Below are 23,136 nucleotides of genomic sequence, written 5' to 3'. Positions count from 1 at the left end.
TTGTTAACATGGGATTTGTCTCCACCCGGCTGCTTGTTGACTGATTCTGGTTCCTTGGGTCGATTTTGTAATACTCAGAGCTATTGCCCTGATGAAGGATATCTTATCCGAAATGCGTTGGCATTTTTAGCACATTGGCACAGGCTGCTGTTTAATGGCCACGCTGATTTTATGCAAATACAGGGTTGGTCTCTGCCTCAACCATTGTTTGGTGTGATTCTTTTTCCTGAATGAAAGTAATCCTGCAACTCTCAAAGAAATACTGTAACGGAAGGTCATTCTAGCGAATCCGCTAGGCCAAGGGTGGGCAGCCCTCACCGCTGGCTTATTCAGCCAGGTCCACAGCTCTGCCAAGTTCACAGTATTGTCACAACCTGGAAGTGCCCTTTATTTCACTCCGTCTCGGTGCATTCAAAATCTCCCATCATTCTTCTTTCTTGGCCTTGCTAGTTGCTCCAGAAGAGTTCCCTTCTGGGATCTGTAGCAGTGGTCACAATGCACTCCTCCCAGGGCGAGGTCTTGGGTTCTTTCCCATCCCTGTTTGCCCTGATGGATTCTTGTTCAATAGGTATCAGCTGGATTCTCTCCCCTCCCCCGTAGATGCGTTCCCCGCTGGAGCTAGTGTCCTCCGATACAGGATCCTCTCTAGATCTGCAGCCCCTGCCAGGCTCCAGCCCCACAGGATGCATTGTCTCACTTTCTCTACACTCTCTTGGTGGCCTCAGGACTGCCAGCAGGATCTGGACTTTAGCCCCAGCAGGCTAATGAGAGTGCTGCTTCTCCACGAGTGAGGCCGCAGACCGGGCCTGAGGTGAGTGGCATGCTCCATAGATGTCCCATGTGTCTCACAACCTCATTCTCACTCCTCCTACTTGCTTTTACTCTTTGGTCTCTTTACACCCTAGGTACTTTATTATGGGGAATCAGTCTCTACCTCGCCTATAATACTTGGTCTACCAAGGGAGGGTTTCCCGCACGGTTTGTCACTATAGCTCGATATGGGTCTGGTGAGGAGAGGCTAGGTGGACTCTGGGAGATCCCCTGTATATTACCTCCACGGGTTGCATTGCACAGCAGGTGGCTTCCCATAGCACCTAGGGGCTCCATCCATGACCCCCCCCCCCTCAGAGGTGGCTTGGTCACAGGGTATAGAAGGCAATGCTGCGGCTGCTCCCGCTTGCTGTGGAATAAACAGCGTGCATGCATTGCATGCATTTAGCACAGCCTATGCTTTCACCAGATCCCCTTTACGTTCATTGTGGGCCAAGCGCACACGCTTCAGTATTTTCTTAAAAATACATGTGTGAGTTTACCTAACCACAGGTTTTTCTGCTAGCGCAGTACAGTGGTGTAGAATTATTTGATGTGAGATTGTGGCACCTTTCTATTTATAGTGTCATAAGTCTTGCTTTGTCTGGTGGCTTCATAGTGGACAATCTTTTGACATTTTGTCGTGAAGCTTGTAGGATGGCGATGTGTGGAGCACTAGCTTTTTTCAAAATAGAATGTTTTGTTGTTAGATGCTTGTGGCTTGTTTTATGTTGTTAATACTGTAGAGCAAAGAGAGAACCATTGGCTGACACACACTCCCTTAACTGTAATGTCACTAGTGGCCAGTGCAAGTATCTGTCACAGGTCTACCAATCATTTTGCCAGTTTATTTTTATGTTGTATTTTAACAGTATACCACCTAAATATGTGCATATTGTTTCCATCAGGTGTTAATATTCAATCCATCGTTTTTAAAATACATCCATGACAACTGGATAGTACATCATGGGAAATATCCTTCCACCGGGATGTTGGCACTATTTTTTGCAATACACATATGTGATGAGGTAAGCCATGTGTCTTTGGTTTCTATATACTTGCTCGCCTTGATTTCAGAGTATGTAGAAGTATTCGTCACACTGCTGTGTAAGGCTTTCATTGGTGAGTGGCGCTAATGCACATATCTCCTTGATAAAATGTCTGCCGCTTAGGCCAGTAAACCTCTGCAGCCTACTGATATGATATGATAGGTTATTTATAACATGCTTCATACCCAGAGTTTTCTAAGCACAGACCCGGGGATCGAACCTGTGTTGCTTTGTGTTGTCTTGCTTCCAAGGCAAGCACGTTGCCCCTGAGCTATCCTCCCGAGACCTGGGCCTTAACAATTAGCTTAATTAAGTAGCTAGGACTGCCAGTCTTCATTGTCTGCTGTCATCCATCACCGAGTCGGGTAACCTAACCTATGCTGCATTAAAAAACTAGATTTGTAAAATCCAGCATGTCCTCCCCCTCACGTCACATTGGCAGCCATCTTGTGAGCAGGTTTTCCCTATTTAAGCTGTAGTCAAGTGGACCAAATTGACTCCTTCAGCCTGTTGAGGGACTACTTTATTGTTGTACAGAAAGTACTTGGTGTAAGAATCCACTAAAGCACTGCATACCTTTCACCTTGAACTACTCACACTCTCCCAAGTGCAGTGCCTTCCGTAGACTTCAACTTCAGTGGGCTCACCCACCCAGCAAATCCAGCTAGCTTCCTAAATCGCATCATTAATAAATATTTTGACATCAGCGGGAGCAACTTCCCAAACCTTTATGGGCTACCCCCTGCTTAAAGGCATGGCTGCTTCAATGATATTCAGCTCTTGCCATGAAGCTTAAGTCATAAGGCTAATAAACAAAAGAAGTACAGGGGAGATTTTGAGCGTTTATGTGCCACCATCCACCCAAAAATAGATTTGTAGGATGGCTATCTGACATTGGCGTGCACCTCCCCACCCCCCGCAGGATACAAACCGCTGCTGCCTGCTATATCCAACCCCACTAGATAATACGGAATTCCCAAACAGATCTATGGCGTACTCTTCAACCCCTCCGTCATAAGGAGATGTTCTGACCTACTGAACACATACATCTTCCTAACAACTCCCTTCCTCCCATCCTCAATAGATCTCAAGGGAATTTCCCAACGAGGAAATCCTCTTTCACGGTACACAATATATAACAATTTCCACCAGCTCCAATGGGATAATCCACCAAAGACACCTGATCTTCCTAACCCTGTAATTTTAAAGGCCCACTTTAGTTTGCACATCCTTAATCCAGCCGACTCATCATATCCATGTGCAGACAAGCTGAAGAGTACAACGACCACTAAATACTCATTCTGGCAACCACCCTCACACAATGCACATGGCAAGATCCGTTCAGGTTTCGGACTCAACACCTTTGTGTAAATCAAACCCTGTGAGCCCCTCTATCATCTACCCAGTGCATATCCAAGTTTCAAAGAAGCAACTGAATGGCTTACTCAGAAAACTTTTTTTGAAGACCCATAATACTACTTTACAATAGACACTATCATGACTGACCTGCTGTTCTGTGCGCAGAAAGCCAGGCTATGGGAACAGTAAACCCCACCATACTAGTAAATTGATGCCACCTGGGATGAGTGGAAATATATTGCAGCAGAGGAAGTGGACCAGATAGACCAGCGACACCATGATTAGAAGAGTCAACAGCAGCCGAGAGAATGCGAGTATCTGTTTGGGAGTGAATAACACAGAGGGATGTCCACCTGTAGTAAAGAGGGCTACGGGAGGTTTGTAGCCGCTCATCAAGAGTCTGCAGGTGAAAACTCGGCCAGGAGGTGGAATTACCTATCCACAAGGGGCATGGTACAAAACCAGAAAAATATGATTTCATGGCCTTTATACCCCTGTAATCGCTGAGCACATATCCAACTGCCATCTGCCACTAGATGGTTGCCAGCGGCCTCATGCTAAACTCTTCAAAGACTGAAGTCCTCCTTCTCCCTGCCTCCAATACCATCCCCACTCTTCCCTCTCCCATCTCCCATCTCTTTCCCCTGACTGACTCATCCCCTCAACCAACTCTTGCAACCTTGTGGTGCTCTTTGAGAGGGAACTGAAATTAACATTTCATCATGGCCACAAACACTGCAGCCAGACTAAACCTTCTAAACATAAACAGAAAAATCTGCCCACACATCGCATACAACTCCACTAAAACCCTGATCTATTCTCTCGTCTGCTTAGCTACTCTGTGAGCCTACTTCTTGATCAACCACTCTACTCTTTTTATCCCTTCAACAAAGTCCTCAACTTTACGACAAGTACCATTCCCAATTTACCCAGATCCCCCGCCGCCTCTGCCTACCGTCACCATGAAGGAAGGCTATGCATGCAACATCACTCTTTACATTCCTGCTACTCTATAAATCCATCCATGGTCTTGCCCCTTTCACCTCACTGAATGCATCTCACTGTACTCTCAAACTCTTTGCTCCTTGATTCTTCACAACTTATCAGTCCCCCGACCATTGGGCCTCCTCACGCTTTTGATCCTTTTCCCTACTTGCCCCACTCGACAGGAATGCTCCCTCACAAGCCTTCAAAACCATCTCTTAAGTGAAACTCTTTAGAAAGAGGCTCAAAATCTGTATTCACGATTCCAAAATGGCCGCTGTTGTTTGAGGACGTGTTCTCACGTCTCTCCTCCTCTACAGTCATCGGGTTGGGCCGTAAAACAAGATACCACGGGCCATTAGGACATCAGAAAGCGGCTGCAAAGAGTAAAAGAATGCTGAAAGGACTTGCTGTGGGATCTGCACGACAGGGGTTTGCAGAAGTTAAATACTTATTCGTCTATCGGCCTGCGGCGTAACCAGCTCTGAAGAAGGTGTGATCGTGGTCACCTATGTGTGTAAGACTGGTGTACAATATACGGAAAGGGTGAGATTCCAGACATAGGATTGGGCAAGGTCAGCGAGTGGAGCCCCTGGGGCATCGGCTGCACCCCTGATCAGATTTGGTGTCCCTGGCGCAGAGCATAACCAATGTGGCAGCGAGGCAGGCCCGGCTCTAGCAGGGGGACCAGGCCCCCCCAAGGCCACCCTCTGCCCCCCCCCTAGAAAGTAGGCCATGCCAGTGGGACCTGAGGGAATATGGGTGTGGGGGTGGATTTCACTCTGCACATGCAGAGTTATCATTCTGAGAGGTTGAAATGCAGGTCAGCATGGATTTGTTTCCGTGCCCTAGACAATGATGTAGCGCCTGGATGCCTATGGCCTTTGGCTCTCTAGAAATATAAAGAAATAGGAACAGAAATTTCTCCAGCATTGGATCTTTCATGGATTCACATGCTGTGAATATTTCCCATCCTGATGACGGGAAATATTCACAGCATGTGAATCCATGAAAGATACCAATGCTGGAGAAATGGAGTTACAGGTAAGACGCTACTTCTGTATGCCCCACAGCCATGAAAGACCAGGGAGATGGAGGGCCATTCACACCTATAAGTGAGGTAGCACACTTGTTCAAGCTGGCGGCCTATAACTATTTTCTCAAACCTAAAATCACAGTTTTGCTTTCTGTAATTTTAAAGCATGTTTATCTTTTGTAGGAATATAGCGGTTTTTCGCATCATGCTTAATAAATATATCAAATAATAAATGACAGATGATGGTGCTTGAACACAGATTTCTGAAGAAGGTGCATCATCTGACTGGGGGGACCTTACAAATTACATTCAAAGTATTTACTCTGCTGCATTAACTAAATTGAGCATAAGTAAAAAGGTAAGGTTGATAGCAACACAAATATAATTCTGGAGTGTTGTAAAATAATATGTAATAGATGCAAGGCTTTGAATTAAACATTACCACTATCCTTGCTCTGAGCAATATTCCATGCCATAATTCTGTAGTATGTCTGTGCCATTACAGAAGAGGATATGTCATTAGCAAATAACTCTTGGTGCTGCCACCAAAAGGTGCAGTTCAATCTCAATTGCTAGGCCATGCTAGGCCATGACCCCTCTGCACAGGAACACAGCACAGCAACCACATGCATTTTTAGGCCTGGTCTAGCAGTTTGGAAAGTGCTTCTCACATTGGTGAATGGGCCAAGGCTGGTTTGCAAACAATGGTAAAGAAGGCTGTCCAGTGCAATGCCAGTGGTTATAATTGATTCAGACTTTTTCCTATTAGGTCAAGCCAGAACTCATGAAGTGGAACACAGATAGGATGGAGATAAAATGTGAGGGGAAACACACATCCTATAGCTATGTTAGAACCCATGGCATTACCACCAACTACCTGCCTCTCGCCACCAAAACCTAACCTTTCTGGAACTCTTTGAGCAAGCTCTAGCACAAAGTAACACCAAACGGGTTGTTATATAGAGCCTGTCAGTGTTGTATATAAGCCTTCTTTTAGTGTTTAATTACTTAACTGCAACTGTAAATGAGCCCCTGGTATGATGAAAAAAACTCAATGTGTGTCTTCAGCCAGTTGATTTTATAAGCAATATCTTTGTCAATGCCTCTGCCTGAAGTACTGTCTTAAACAAGCAATCACAAAGGCAACAGTTTTTGCTTGCCCATAGGCATTAGACATTTTCCAGATAATGCCATCATATGCCCAGGTACTCGCACCATTTTCCAGCTGTTCCCACCTTATGGCCTGGTGGTACCCTTATGGCAGTGCCTGGCAAATGCCTATCCATTCCTAATCAAAAGCCCAAGCTGTTAGCTTTGACAATGAATGTTGGTTTCAGTTTGTCTCCCGAAGTAAACATATATATGCCCAGATGTGAGTGCCATGCTTGCTACACCTTATGGAATCCAAGCTGCACCTCACTGAGTTGGTCCAACAAGGCCCTAGCTAAAAATGATGAGGCTAGAATGGGAAGTATGGACCAGTTTCAGATCTTCTCATGCATACTTAACAGTGGGGCTCCAACCTAAATAGAATGTATCTTTGTCAGTGTGGAAGCCTAGGCTACTCAATCAGAACGTTTCATGATTCAAACTAAGTTCCGATTCAATAAGCTCATGCTGTTTGAGTAATTTAACAGAGTTTGCATTCCAACATGATACATCATGTGCATTGTGGGTCTTGTTTGGAAAGTATAATGTAAATCCTGGGTGCTGGGTATTTAGGCAGTGCCGGAATCCCTTAAAGTGCACCTTTAAAATAACACAAGAGAAGAGCGTTTCCTATAATGTTGCATGCAAAGTATAAAAGGGGTACATCTTTTAAAACTAAAAAGCAGTATTTAAATATTTCCTAAAGAGTGCAATTAGAGATGGATTTAACATTTGGACCTTGGACACATGCCCATTCCCCCCTGCTCTGCCTCTCTCCCCCAAATACAAACAGCACAGGCTGCACAGGCCCTCCCACTGAGGTGGTATTTTTTAACGTGTCTCGGAGGCAACTTATTTACAACAGGAAGTGATTAACAGAAAGTAATTAGAGATGAGAAAAGGTAACAGGTAGTGACCATTGCTGTGGCACTTTTTTCTTTAAATTATATAGGGTTTTAACAAGCTATTTAGGTGTGATTGTTTGGTGATTACGATACAGAACAAGCAGTGTGAAACAATGATCTTGTCATGCATTTCATTCCACTTTGTGTCTGTATGAGATTTTTTCTAAATTCTCATTAATGTGTATGCTGGAGCCTATATGCTTCCAATCAGGATGGGGGAAAAAGATACAATCATAGGAGGTCATTTATCTTTTTATTACCTGCAGGATTTTGTATGATTTGGCAAGTGAGGTTGTAGACCAGAGGTCCCCCTGCCAAATCAGATTGGTTTTCTACCAGCATGTATTTTTCTGTTGGCAGAAAACCAATGAATTCCTCTTGGATCCGTCTGACATTTACACCTGGTAAAAGAAGGCAGATTCCAAAAGGAATCCATTGTGGTTGGCTCCCACAATCGTTAATTGTGGAAGTGATTTACACTTTCCCAGACAAGTAGTGGAAATGTAAAGAGCAAAAATTAATGAACTGTCCCTTTTACAAAAAGTGCAAACAGGAGTGGTCCCTTCCGATGCAATTTAGGATTCAAAACAAAATGCCCATGTTACTCTTTTCATCAAAACGTTTCTACAATGATGAATACCTTTTCAGGTTGATCTATCATTTGACTTGTACATTTTTTAAGTAATCTGTATAAAATGAAGTATTATTGTAGGTATTCAAAACCAAAATTCAACCCATATTTGTACCAAGGTGAGCTTGGAAGATGCATGGTCAAGTATCTAAATTTCAGGCTAGGCTCACATTCTGGCCTTACCACTTAACCAAAGTGTGTGATCCTGTACAAATCATTTGATTTGACTATGACGTACCTGCTACAATTAGGTTCCCCTTGAAGTGATTCATTTTGTATTATAAGCTAATCCAAATGCCCCACTCATGGTTTAAAAGATGGGCAGCACAAGCAATGGAACCCGCCAAGAGCACACACATCTTTCTTTGAAAATATCATCTTGCATTTATTGAACAAAATTGTGTTGTTCAATAGAAAATCAAAGTAAACACATCAAACAAAAAGTAATTATGGACAATTGCATATCTGGGGCCTGGGACCTCAATACCTTTAACTCTCTTCCTAAATATTTTTTCTCTCAAGCTCTTCGCTCATCCGCCGCCAACTCCCTCCGGGTCAGTCGCTTCTCCAAGCAGATAGTTGGTGGTAGATCTCTTTCTTCTGCTGGGGCCTCCCTCTGGAACAGCCTCCCTGCCTCTCTAAAACTTGAGAAGAACCATCTTCGGTTCCAGAAGCACCTCAAGACCTTCCTCTTTGCTTCTGGTTTCTCTCTTCCTCACCCCTGCTGATCTGCTGGCTGAACCTGAATTGGCACTGGTTACCTGGCTATCCTCTGATCTCGGCCCAGGTCCCCTCCCTGCCAGTTTCACACCTGCACTGCCCCCCTGGCAACCCTTGCACCTGGAACTGTGTCTGTATCCCTTCGGCCCCTACTAGCACTTGACCCCTGAAGTCTGCTCTTACCCCTGCACTTTCCACCAGCTGGCCGCACTTTTATTTGTCTTTATTTATTTTAATGTTATCCTATGTACTTCACCGCCCCCTCCCCTTTCCCCCTGCCTATTTTCCCCTTCCCCTCCCCCTGCACTTGCGCGATCTCAATGTCACCTGGCCTAGTTGGATCGCTGTCTGTCTACCCTCTGTTTCCCCTCCCTTTGCTTGTCGCGCCTTGAAATACTTGTGTATAGGTGCATTATAAATGCCATATCATATCATCATATTACCAGTATGTACCAAACAATGATGTACAGGGCATGGCAGGGGAGCAAGGCCCTCTCCTCCCTGCCACACTCCACCAGGAGTGATACCAGGAGGCCGGAAACCCCTCAACCTGCACAGTCTGCTTCCTCATACAGCTCTCACAGCCCTTGCACTCTCTCCTACTTGCTAGCACTCCCTCAACTCAATTAAAATGTGCTGCAAAAATGCAACATAATTTTCTAAGAAACAAAATCTCCTATTCCTTCAGTATTCTGGGGTCAGGGGTGTCTATCTTTCACATAAGATGGAGGGACCACAAGCACCTCCTCTGGGGCTTCTTGAGAGTAGCCAAAGTGTTCAGGAAGTCATTGTTGAGCAAACACCATCTGAGATGGTACAAAGACTGGGGGCCTCACTGTTCGCCCTCTCAGAGGAGGTGGATGATGCATCACCCTCGATGTTCCCCAGCCAGGCTGAGAAAGACATGCTGGGGGCTGGTGGGAGTAGGTGGGAGTGGAGGTAAATGGGAATGGTGATTAGGGGAGTGAAGGAAGGTGACTGGGGGTGGAGGAGGATAGGACATAATAGCAAGGGAAGAGCAGATGGGAAGGGAAGATGGGTAGATTGATTTTGCAACACTATTGTCCTTGCTTCTCCTTTTGCACTGTACTGTCTTTTTATAGAGGGGTGCAAATGTATTTTTCCAGATCTGGGAAGAGATTTTTGCTGGATCACAGATCTGGGAAATTTGGATCGACGCCAACACTTTCTTTAGGGTGCTCTTAGACCCAACCCCAATGGAATTTGGGCCCCCTTATCACAAACCTGGCCCACCCATATGAATATTCTTGGAGCCGGGCCTGCAGCGATGACACGGATAGGCTTGGATCCGCACATTGTGAGTGGCCGCTGGCGTCTGTGGCTTCTATTGTGGATGCGGCATAGCAGGGATGGAAACCCCCTTGCGGGGCGGGCAGTGAGCAGCCCGAACGAGGATAAACCGTGCTGGCCAGCAATATAGCAAGTGGCTGTTCATTTCGAAATCCGCAAGCGTTGCACAGCTGAGAAGAGCGTTGGAATATAGAGAAAGGATCTAAAGGTTTGCTGAACTCTGGATACATTCTACCGCACTATTGACATAAAAGGAGCCTAACGACAATAAGGGAGTGCTCAGACGAAGCAGTTTGGAACACAGAGAAAGAATCTAAAGGTTCACTGAAATCAGGACATGTTATATTGCACTATTGACTCTGAAAAAGCGGAACGGCAACAAGAGCATACACGAACAAAGCAGTTTGGTTTGCCAAGGACAGCGGAGGCGACGGGCTGAATCTGCTATCTCTGCCAGTGCAGGAGACTCTGGTAAGAAGCTAATTTGGAACTCTACTTTTGGCACCAACCCGCATATAAGTTAAGGGTCACCATATATTGGGCAATAGTCATAACTTTGCAAATGAGAGCCAAGGAGGACATATGGTGACTGGGAATGTGGCAATTTTAAAGCACAACATCTGGTATGCACTTGGGAGCTCTTATTAGTTGACACTGCCAGGAGGGGAGTGCCGGGATACTGAAAGAAGCACTATCTACAGGCTTGGAAGTTACCCGGTGAACCCAATGGTGTACTGCTGGGCCGTAGGCTCCAAAAGCGGATAAAGGAGGTCGAGCCGTCTGGGTAACGTCTGCCCAGGAGGCAAATGTAAGGTAGATATCAGCGCAGGGGCAAGCATAAGGCAGAAATCAGCGCAGGCCCTGTGGCAGTGGACAAATGGACAAGGATTTTGTAGTGCAGTGAAGCATCAGCTGGCACATTCCCAATAAAAGAGTACCACAGCTGGGGGAAGAATACTTTACTACGAACACACGTATAATCAGCGAAACCCAGCATAGCAGCGAAATGTTTAGGGTGTGGCAGTATGTAAAAGTAAACATCTTTTTGTGCCTGTGGTGCAAATACCAATACAGCGTCTTAGTGCATGGAAATAGCAGCTCTTCTAACTTCAGCAGGAACGTTCAAGCTGATATGATCTGTCATATGCCAAGGGGTTAAAAAAATAAGCACTGCACTTACCGCCTTCCAAGGACTCGCAGGGTAGACATAATCCATTGCAAAATCTCTGTGGGGGGCGACTGGCTTGGAGACAACCCCCACCTGCTCTGTGGTGTGACCCCTTCAGTCCCAAAGCATCAATACCCCAGAAGAGGAAATGGAGGCGGCTAAAGAGGACATTGCTGCAAGCTTCCAGGCATTTCAAGAAACATTCTCAGCTACTTTTCAAGCACAATTACGACCCTCCCCACTGGGATAAAACAAACACTAACGCATTTTGGCAAGGACATCGCTACTCTCAACGAGTGGGTTGAGGTCAATGAGCAGGCAATATCAGCTCTTTCACAAGATAGCAAATTGACTGGCGTACCTTTGGAGGAACTGACCAGGGCAACACAAAATCGGGAACTTCAGTATGAAGATGTCGCTCCAACGATAGGGTACATAATTTACAAGAAACGGTTCTAGATTCTCAGCTCAAAGATGCAATAACCCAGATCTTTGCGGACTTGTTCCCGGGGCGAGGGGAACCCACAAATATCTATTCATCGCTTACACAGAGCGGGACCTAAGAGGAGTGACCCAGGGTCTCGCCCACAGGCATTTTGGCTGCGTGTACCTCATATCAGCAAAAGGAGCAGATTCTAAAAACGGCCCGCGAACAAACAACGATTACTTACAACGGAATGGAAATCCAGCCTTTTCATGATTTATCTCAAAAGACTCTTCAGAAAAGGCGGGAAATGCAGTCTGTCGTTAGAGCATTACGGTACCGGGGAATGAAGTACAGATTGACATTCCCATTTGGAATTCTTTTCACTCTTGAGGGCACACAGTGCAGAGTCACGTCCCGTGAAGCAGGAATGCTCTCCAGAACATCTGTGTAGACTTTCTAACCTTGATTCGTAACTTCCTTCTGTCCTCATTCTCCTCGGTCATCTTCTTTTGATACGGTAAACCATGCCATCCTGCTCAATCACCTCTGTGATAACATGGGTATCACTGATCAGGCCCTGGCCTGGCTGACATCCTTTCTAACTGATCAACCCTCTCAGGTCCAACTGGGTGTTTCCCCTCTTCTATCTCTACCTGTGGTGTTCCCCAGGGGTCTAACCTTTCTCCCTGTCTGTTCAGCCAATACCTGGCTCCTCTTGCCCACCGCATTTCTGCTCTCTGCTCCAACTTTCAGTGGTATGCAGATGACACCCAGTTCTCTTTCAGGCTCCCCTCGGCCGCATCTTCTCCTTCTCTCATTCCAGACTGTCTGAACGCAATTCAGGAATAGTGTGCAGCCAATGATCTCTGCCTTAATGCCAGAAAGACTGAGATCCTCCTCATTGGAACACCAGCTCCCTCCTTTCCTCTTTCTCTCTGGCCGCCCACTCTGGGCCCTCTTCCTGCTCCTACCTGTGAGGCTAAGAACCTTGGGGTCATCTTCGACTCCACCCTCTCCTTCTCTCCACACATCTCTGACATCTCTAAGAAGTCAAACTATCAGCTGCACCTCCTCCGAGGTATTCTTACTTTCCTCGCTTTCCCCCAGAAGCTCACTGCCTCCAGAGCTCTGGTCCTCTCTAGGCTGGACTACTGCAACAGCCTCTTTCTAAATCTTCCTGCCTCTACTCTCCGTCCTCTACAACTTATCCAGAACAGGATTGCAAGACTTGTCCTTGGCCTTAAGCTCAGGGATCGTATCTCTCCAGCTCTGAAATCTCTTTTTTGACTCCCAGTGGCGGCAAAGATCAAGTTCAAGACCCTCTGCATCGTCCACAATGCTTTCTGGGGCCTGGGATTGCACTACCTCCAACTCTCTCTTCCTATACATCCCCCTTCTTGATCTCTCCGCTCATCCACCTCCAACTCTCTGAGGGTCAGTCGCTTTTCCAAGCAGAGTTGGGGGCAGATCTCTATCCTCGGCTGGGGCCTCCCTCTGGAACAGCCTCCCTGCCTCTCTCAAACTTGAGCAGAACCTCCTCCGGTTCTGGAAGCAACTCTAGACCTTCCTCTTCGCTTCCGCTTTCTCTCTTCCTCTCCTCCCCTGCTGATGTCCCGACTGCTCCACACACTGGTCACCCGGACACCCTCTGAACTTGGGCCCAGGTCCCTGCATGTCCAGTTGCACCTCGCACTGCCTCTTGCCCCCCCCCAGCACTTGTGATCTGTATCTGCAACCCTGCAGTCCCTTCTCTCTACAGTTATGAGCCAACCCTTGGCTGCACTTTCTGATTTACCTGCACTGAGCCACCTGCTGACCGCACTTTTGAGTTACCTGCGCTTCTCCCCGACCCGCCACCCCTCAGCACTTCTCCCCTTCCCTGCACTTGCGTGATCTCAATGACACAAGGCTTAACAAGATCGTTGTTTTGTCCTCCCTCTTTGTCTTGTCGTGCCTAGAAACATTTGTGTACAGGCGCGTTATAAGTGCCATATCATATCATTCCTGGGGAGATATATTTTATTTATATTGCGCTCTTACACAGGTGTTTCAGAGTGCGACCAGGCAAAGGGAGGGGAGAAACAAAAACAACGATCTTACTAGGCCCAGTGACATTGAGAACGCGCAAGTGCATGGGGAAGGGAAAAAGGGGGAAAGTGCAGAGCATAGGAGAGAAACAAAATAAATAGTAAGTACATAAATAATTAAATAGTGTTAGCAGTGGTGGTGCAGCCTGTGAGAGGCAAAGGTGCTAGGTTAGTCAGATAGGGAGAATCTGATAAGTGCAGAAGAAGAGTGGGTGGGAAACTGTATGGGTACAGACACAGGCCCCAGTGCAAGGGGTGGCCCGGATGCAGTGCAGGAGGATGGCAGAGTGAGCAGGTACCAAAGCCCGAAGGGCAGAAGGTGGTCAGGTGCAGAGTGCCGAGGGAAAAAGGCAGATCAGCAGGGAAGAAGTGGGGCGAAGGCAGAAACGAAGAGGAAGGTCCTGAGGAGCTTCCGGAACCGTAGATGGTTCTCCACAAGTTTCAAGGTGGCAGGGAGGCAGTTCCAAAGGGAGGCCCCGGCCGAAGACAGAGACCTACCTCCATAGAGAATAGAGGTTAAGCAAATGCCAACAGAGGATAAAGATTGGAAGTATTTAGCCTTGTGGAGCAGATGTTGTGCGCAGCAAGGACTTCTTAGTTTTTAGTGACACATTTGTACAAAGAAAGACAACAGTCGAAGAAAAGCCAAACTATTCTGTGTGAGGGGATTACAAAAGAGTACAACATGAGTGATCCATTCTTGCACAGGAAGAGGAGTAACCGAATAACGTGAGAAGAAATCCAGATATATAGGACCTGATTTTGAGGGAGGAGGATAAGACCATTTTCTGCAGTGAGGTGGAGGCTGTGTTAAAGGTGACACATATTTTGAAGGGTAGATCCGGGAAGGTAGAGTTGTGTGGGCTTGGCATACTGGTGTATGGCTGAAACCAGGTTTCTGAGGAGTTCTTTATAAAGGCTGAAAACCATTGACAATTAGGCGGGGCCCTGAGACACTCCAAGTGGCATTAGGGGAGGGAGACCTGGAGGAATACATCGAGACCGAATTAAATCTTCCACAGGATAATATTATGAATATAATGAGTCTAGGAGAGACCCATTATCTAGGAGAGACCCATTGACTAAATGTGTGGGACTATGGTAAAGTGATGTTCTCCGTGGGTGACCGTATGAAAAGGCCACCAAGAGATCAGGGTTGATTATTAGCCATGCATCGTCCTTGCACATGTTTGAAAAACAAGCACTTGCTGTTTGATCAGCGCGTGTCATTTGCATCCATTGCGCCACATTGACCAAAACACTAGGCCAGTCAATGCCAAGGAGGACATGCGCAAGACGTTTCATCAGAGGGGAATTATTTGGTTGTCATTGTTGACTACTTTAAGAATACTGGTGCATCAATGAGGTCTACGGCAATTTAGAACACAGGAATGAAGTCTTTCACTTATTACATTACCTCTCTTCTACGTTCATATGTTAGTTCATAGACGTACAGTCATCGCTACCTAAGCATTATGATCGCTTGAAACATAGTTTGATTTTCTTCCCTAACAACACACCCATATCAACACATTTTGACGAAAAGAGGCTAGAAAAGAGGCTAGAGAATGCCAACAGAGACGGAGCAAGCCTCAGAGAGTATGCTGGTCATAAATAAAGAATACAGGTCTAACGCCTATACATTGACAATTCCAAACCTGCAATTCAAAATATGTCATTCAATGAGGTTTACGACTTTGAGGTGCTTTTTGGTGGGGAAAAGGTGAATTGTTTGGAGTTTGTTAACCCTGCCGAGCAAGTGTATAATGTTGTTATATGAGCCTGCTGTTTTGTAATGCACCTTTTGCTTTCCTCCCTCATGTAGGTGTCTGTGTTTGGCTATGGCGCAGACTCAAATGGAGACTGGCACCACTATTGGGAGCGCAACAGGTTTGCTGGAGCTTTTCGTCGAACCCGGGTACACAATGCAGAGTTTGAGCTGGATCTCATTAGACAATTGGCGTATGAAGGCAAAGTGACATACCACCCCTGATCGCCCCACATAGACTGCCTATCGCAAAGCTTCTCAACTACTGACAATACAAAGAAATCGGACACCCTTAAAATCGTCTGAATATATTTTTTACTTTTGCACACTTTCATAATAAACGAGCATTGGTGAAGCCTTCAGGTCTGCCTTTTTACAGTCAGAAGCTTGTGTGGTGTATGTAGTTATGCTGTGTGTACTAAGCAATTGCAATGCATACGGTGAAAGTGGGAAAAGCTTCCATCGCATCGCCGCAGAGCGTTCAGACCTAAGGACAGCAGCTGGAGGGATCTTGCATGTTTATTAGGCATTTTTCAGCACAATGTATCAAACAGCCAAAACGTACATAAAGTTCTCAGTAGGGCTGATTCATTTTTAATGGAACTCTCCACAAGTAGTCCAAAAGGACGTGTCACGTAGCCAAGTGGATATATACCGAAATGCGGCCCTGCTCAGGGACGTCATTTGGGGGTCGCCAGTGGTCGCACCTGCGACTCCTGATGTCTCCCTTGCTACCCCTATGGTCTTCCTTGCTACCCCTAAAAACAAAACCCAAGATTTTACATGAATTTATTAAACGTTTTTTTTTACATTGATACTCCTGGGCTGCGGCCAGCGCCATGTGGCTCTTTGTTTCTGGAGTGGCTGGCCTTTTTGTTGAGGTCTCTTAAAAAAAATCAGGGGGTTCCACGCAAGTGTAACACGTTGAGCAGTGACCCTAAATAAGAAAGAATAGGAATAACAAATAATTTGGCTTTCTGGAATTCTAATTAACAAGGGGGGTCCTGGGAGACTCTCTGCCAGACATGAGTCCTGGTTACAAGAGCCTTACCCAAAGTCTTTAGCTCACTATCTTTCACAGAGAAGAACTATCCAAAACATGTCAGTCTTTGTCCTGCCCTGGGGCAGTCCAGCACCGAAATGATAGGCAATTCTCCTCTGAACAAGAGTACCAACAGCAACCCCAGACACGTGTTTCGGTCTGGTTGAACCTCATCAGTAGGGTGTAGCTGTGCCTCTCTAAGAATAGTGAGCAAGCGGTCCACGTCTGGATTCCCCTAGTAACTTAGGGTGAGACCCAAAGTTACTTGAAATATGCAAATAACAAGGGGGGTCCTGGGAGACTCTCTGCCAGACATGAGTCCTGGTTACAAGAGCCTTACCCAGAGTCTTTAGCTCACTATCTTTCACAGAGAAGAAATATCCAAAACATATCAGTCTTTGTCCTGCCTGGGGAAGTCCAGCACCGAAATGATAGGCAATTCTCCTCTGAACAAGAGTACCAACAGCAACCCCAGACACATGTTTCAGTCTGGTTGAACCTCATCAGTAGGGTGTAGCTGTGCCTCTCTAAGAATAGTGAGCAAGGGATCCAGAGCTTTGCCCGTGGTTATAATTAATTCAAAACCTTCCAGCCAGCACCTTTCTGTTTTGCAAAAGTCACCCCGAGTGGGACGGGCATGCCCAGACGTGGGTCCCGAGTCTGCCGGGCATAGAGACCCAAGCTACTCCTCACTGATGACGCCCAACAAGGCTGAAACATGTCTGGGGATGCTTGTGGTCTCGTGCAGAAGGGATGTGACCTAGCAGTTCGGGCTGGACTGCCCCTTTTGGGGTAGGACCAAGCCTGATTTGCATATGGTTTTTCCCCTTCTGTAATGTCTTGGCAGGCTGAAAAACGATGGTCTGGAGGGTTGGCCAGAGCTTTGCCTGTGGTTATGATTAATTCAAAACCTTCCAGCCATCACCTTTCTGTTTTGCAAAAGTCACCCCGAGTGGGACGGGGCAGACGTGGGTCCCGAGTCTGCCGGGCCTACAGACCCAAGCTACTCCTCACTGATGACGCCCAACAAGGCTGAAACATGTCTGGGGATGCTTGTGGTCTCGTGCAGAAGGGATGTGACCTAGCAGTTCGGGCTGGACTGCCCCTTTTGGGGTAGGACCAAGCCTGATTTGCATATGTTTTTTTCCCCTTCTGTAATGGCTGGGCAGGCTGAAAAACGATGGTCTGGAGGGTTGCCCAGAGCTTTGCCCGTGGTTATGATTAATTCAAAACCTTCCAGCCATCACCTTTCTGTTTCTGGAATTCTATACAATGCTAGACTCATTAAAGGGGTGAAAGGTTGTGTTCTGTCGCTTCCCAGGATGCCACTTCGGGGTGGGGTCAAATGGCATCACTTCATGTGATCGCATCAGAGGTCAAGGGTCATGCGATTTCCCTTCCGCTACCCAGGCATTTTGGTCAAATGACGTCCCTGGCCCTACTCCTACATTCTTGAGGTCAATCGGCAAATATAAAATAGAACCAGAAGAATGACTTGAATTAGTTCACAATGCCTGGAGGCTGGCTCTAGTTTTGATTCACACAGACAAAATGAAGAGAGCAACACACAATCCCTGTTCAGTCTATCAACTCTTATTTGAATACACTGAGCATAAATACAATGGATTAATTGATCACATTTCAAAGGTATTAATTAATAACATTCAATACAAGACCTATATGAATCACACATCAAACATTAGAAACGCATGCTGCAAAAATCTCAACAGAACAGTGCCAGGTTGAGGTGGGAGAAAAGAAAACGGAAGATCAACTTAACATGTCCTTATCCTAGTCACCAACCCATGGGGGGGGTCCCCTCGCTCAGTCTACACTGGGTACAAATACTTAGATCTACTTATGTTTCAAGGCTCACTGAGCGCATCCTCGTTTTTCTTTTCAGGACACCGGTTTCAATTGGTATCCCAACGTCAAATCCTGTAAATCTACAATGTAATGAGTGCAAAAGTATTCATGGGGGAATCAGTGTAGTAGTGCAGATGCACTGTCGCTATTCCAACACCAGTAGCACCGATTTCCCTAGTACCCTTTGTCACCGAAACAGGGTTGACAAAGAACGTGAAAACACTGATGTCCATTCCACGATAAACTGCATTGTGCCGAATCTGGGGCGGCCTTAGTGGATTAGTAACATAAATACCTAGCACACAGTCTTAGGCCAACTGAAATATCAACCACACTACCAGTCAACTCGACTCTGGCCATCACATCCTCATGGGCCATGACATCCTCATGGAATCACCTGTCGTTCCTCATGTATGCCATAAAACGACGTGGTTCTTCTGGAAAACTGACGAGGTGGTTTGAGTCTGTATCATCACACTAACAGATGAATCACTGCTTGAAAGGTCTCGGTCATCATAATAGCACGATCAATGAGAGACAAACACATTATTTTGTCCAATTTAGCAAAAACACTTTTATTTTATGTCAAGACAAAACTGGTGCCAACTACAGAAAAAGGCAACATATACGCAGGGTGGCTTCTCCTTGGCTTTCCACCAGGCACAGCTATCTTGAAACAAGTAAAAGTTTCCTGATGTAACAGTCATTGTCCAAAAAGGGTCTCAGTCACTCAGACATACTTTTTTATTTCTTGGTTCTTTGGTCTCAGCCTACTTCTTCTTCTTCTTGTTTCTCTGGTTCTCAGGCGACCTGTTCTCCTGGGACTCAGGGCCCGGGTGCAGTGAGGCTGCACATTGGAGCTTAGCAGAAACAAACAGAGGCTGGAGTGCCGCGAGACTAAGCTTCAAATGTTCCACCAGGGGCTGGCCACTTACAGTGGTCTGCAAGCTGGGTTCGGGGTCCTATGCTTTCTCTCTGTCTGGGATAACTGTCTGCTACCCAACACCCCACCTCCCTCTGCTTCCTCGATGAGCAAGGATGATAGTTTTCCTTAGTGTCTCTGCTGTCTCTTCTCTATATTTCCATCTGTTTCTGATCTTCGACTCTCCGCTAGGTACTCCTTCCTCCTAATCACCTTAATTCCTTTGCCTCAGGTTGCTATGGCGCCTTCTCCTCTTTCCTAATTCCAGCCATTCCTACGCACTGCTACCTTTTCTCTGGTGGTATCTCTTCCTACGTCCTCCACTTCTTTCCACCACTTGGTCCCCCTGCTCCTCTATATTCACTTTTGTTTGTTGAGGGACTCCTACCGCCTCCACTTTGCCTGCCACCTCTCCTTTGCCATTTTCTTCCTTCTTTCTCTATCCTCATTCTCTCTACCACAACTTTAACTACTCCTCTTTGTTCTCCTTTCGATACTCACACCAAAGCTCAGCGCACAGTGTAAACCGAACTGAAGCTGCCAACAAGACATCACTTCTCTCACTATCCTACTCCCTCTTCACCTTACTAACCCAACCCACCTTCTCGTTTATAGATCTTCCTAAGCACCTAGGGACCAATTCAATTGGTGACGGTGCACGGTACAAATAACTTTAACATTTCTCCAGCCTCCTCCTCTACTCTTCAGCTCATCCTGCTCTTTGCTGTCTCCTATTTTGGCCTCCTCTCTTTAGGTTCTCTTTCTTATAGTACATTCCTATACGTAATTTCCTCTGTCTCCAACGGCCCACATTTTCTAACAACTGAAACCTTTAATAGGGGTCTGGCCCGAACTCTAAGGTTCTCCTTGCTTAACTATATTCAGGTCTGTAGGGCTTTACGAATGTGAACATGATTGGCTAGTCTCAGTTTGACTGCAGCCTCCATGCCACTCCCTTTGCTTTGTTTCCCCCTTAAGGGACTGCCCACCAAACCTTTACACGGACACTGCTGCATCTTCGTTTTCAGTTTGTGCATGCTTGAAGGTAAGCGTTACACACTCTGTTCCACTCCCACTCAAAAAGCACTGGGATATTTATAAAGCTTTATGTGTGCAAGAACATGCCCACACTGGTTGATTTTGTGCTTCTCAACTGCTAGGAATTTCTGAAACGTGCCCTCTCGCATCCATACACCCGGTGATTCCACCACACTGCACAAATCTTGGGAATAGGTTAGTCTGGGAACGACACCTGACTCTGGGTGCAGAACGATCTGGGAAGATAATGTTGTTATCAGATATAATCACAAAACAGAGGTCGCTCAAAGGTCTAGTAGGGTGAGTGGACTTCTTGTGACACGCCTCTGCCACATCCCTGGGGTGTGGTGGGGAAACCAGGAGATCCTCCCAGCACCATCCCAGGGCCCAGAATCATGTAGCTGCTGGTGGTAACCGCACCCATGGCTTTCCCATCTTAAGCGTGAGGAAGGGTACTTCATTGCAGATGCTGTAGCGTATTAGCATCATTAATGAAGGAAGTGATCAAACTAAAAATTATTCCTTTCAAAAAAGGAAATCTTCTCTATTCCATAGCCAATGTCATGGGTTTAATATGCATAGACCTCCCAATCTTGTCTCTTTTTTGCTATGAAATGTAGACTTTGCAATATGGGTGTACCCGCTAACGTGTGGTGTGGAAAATTGCCAAGGTTCCTGAAACCCAAATCAAATCCTAGGTTTTTAAAAACTTAACCCGATCAGTATCCTCCATTTTTGCACTCACACCAGTTATGTTCTACGAGATAGTCAAATAGTTGTATAAGTTGTTTCAACATGATTGGTTGTTCATTTAATTTTGCTGGTTCAAAGCTGGTTTTATAGTATTATGTATGCACGTATATAGTAAATCTAAAGTTGTATTGTGATTCTGCCATTATGTGTACATAGTCTTTGATTTAGGATCAATGATCTGGATAACAGAGATCAGTTTTGGAAAGGGGGTAGCCTTCCAATACTTCCCCTTTAAGGGTTTTCTTCACTGCTCCTATCCAGGATATCCTACAAGCCTCTAGTAATTTTTGTTAATTAATCCTCCCTAATAACAATTGAGTAGTTATCTAATGAACAGATGTCTAAATGAAAGTCAATCATGTATCTTCAAGCAGTTTACCTCAGGGTCCCTGTTGGAGCTATACAAAAGAACACTGGTCTGCTTTTTATTTTTTTGGGGACAAAAACTTCCAATAGAAATTCCTAATGCTGTCAGAGGCGTTTCCAGAAATGGACAGAATTACTGCTTTAAAACTGGCCCGCTGGTAGTTACAGTGGTATTCCTGGAATACGTCAGTGGTATTACAGAAGTAACACTTGCAGTCCTATTGTCTGTTAATTACAACACTCATGTTTATGGTGGTAATGGATAGTGTAGAGCAGTATACACCACTGTTGTACACTATAAGTGCACAAAACGGTCCATCTTGACCTTTTTATGCATTGCATGTGACGGATGGCGAGAGCATGAGCATCAGAGATAGTCACTTGCTCGCGCCCGCATCCTCTTTCACTGATCCCATGGCAACAGTTTTCTCTCCTTAATGAAGGGAAATGTTTGCGATTTCCTTTAGTACAGTAGAAACAAAATTAAACCTCTTAGGTGGAGGTACAAATTGATAGATTTCGATGTGCAAATCAGCCCTGTAAATGGAGGTATTTACTGCTGGTGGTATTCGCTTAGCATTCCACTTGTGGTAGATATACCTACGGACATGTAATGCAGAGAAGATAAACCAGGTGGTTTTTGTTATAATAAAAACAAGCTACCCGTTTTGCCATTACCTCTGCCATTTTTATGACCACCTCAGGTTCTGGTAAGGATACTCACAGGACTCAAGTAGTTGACTTTACTCAATGTATTCTTTGCGTGAAGTAATTTCCTGTCTCTTTTGTGGTGTGTTAGCTTAAGTCCTGATTCCCTTGGCCAGCCTTACTAACTTTGTGAACTAGTCTGACTCTCCTTGTTTAACACTGGGGTGTTTTGGTGATAACTTGTCATTCCTATGCAATGAACAGCATTTCTCTGCTGGTTTATCCACCATTTCAGGTTCCATACTTCATGCTAAATTAGGGTGTATTTGTAGGTTTTGGAAAAATTCTTCATTTCACAAAATTCCTCTATTTCTTTCCGAGAAGCCACACTCATTCAACCAGATGTCCTACAAATTACTTTTTTGTGACGAGTGATTTAGAAATGTATCCAACTAGCCCCCTTCATGGATGGGTTGAGTGAAAAGGGCCTGTTATTTTTCAATATCTTTTTTCATTGCTTTTCTTGGAGAGGCCACAAAAGGATTTTCCCACAAGAATCAATGGAACTTCTTTGAGGGCTCTTCAGAGATTTGTCGTTTAACTGACAGGAAATTTTGTATTGGGTACTTATGATACATAGTTCCGGATTTCGTATGAAAAATATTTCTCTGTATGCCCCAATCCTCCTGTTACTTTGTTGGTTATTACTTTTGGCTGTTATAGGTTAGTCCCTATTAATATGGTGGTCTGTAGACACGTAATACTACTAGGGTCCTCTCAAGTCCATAATGCAACCAATTACCAGCTACATCTAGCACCCTCCCTCTGCTGGTCTAGATATTGCCTACTCCGTAAAGCAGTCCTCTAAACCGAGCTGTACATTCTTTAGACCCTCTCTCATGCCTACTGATAACTAACCACAGAAAAAAACATCCATTCGTAATACTAGAAATGTATTGCTGTCCCATCTGTGTTCCCCTCTGAATCTGTTTGTTTTACTGTCTGATCCCCCTTTATCACCCCAGCCCACAATCCTACTCTCTCCTCTCCACAGACTAATGTCTGGTTAGAATTCTGGTGAGGTCACAATTTGTCAC

General features: G+C 45.6%; 1 protein-coding gene across 3 annotated transcripts in view; it reads left to right on the top strand.

The window, feature by feature from the left end:
• LOC138581133 (CMP-N-acetylneuraminate-beta-galactosamide-alpha-2,3-sialyltransferase 2-like) overlaps positions 1-15,764 on the top strand; it is a 431,707-nt gene extending 415,943 nt beyond the window's left edge. For all 3 annotated transcript variants that reach the window (XM_069652226.1, XM_069652227.1, XM_069652228.1), the window contains exons 6-7: positions 1,719-1,838; positions 15,462-15,764. In XM_069652226.1, the coding sequence (XP_069508327.1) occupies positions 1,719-1,838; positions 15,462-15,629 (288 nt within the window). In that variant the 3' untranslated portion in view covers positions 15,630-15,764. The remainder of the gene's footprint in view (positions 1-1,718; positions 1,839-15,461) is intronic.
• The last annotated feature ends 7,372 nt before the right edge of the window (positions 15,765-23,136 follow it).

Source organism: Ambystoma mexicanum, chromosome 3p, assembly GCF_040938575.1.
Source record: "Ambystoma mexicanum isolate Mex_15411 chromosome 3p, UKY_AmexF1_1, whole genome shotgun sequence".
NCBI classification, from domain to species: domain Eukaryota; kingdom Metazoa; phylum Chordata; class Amphibia; order Caudata; family Ambystomatidae; genus Ambystoma; species Ambystoma mexicanum.
This window is presented reverse-complemented; position numbering and strand designations above follow the sequence as displayed.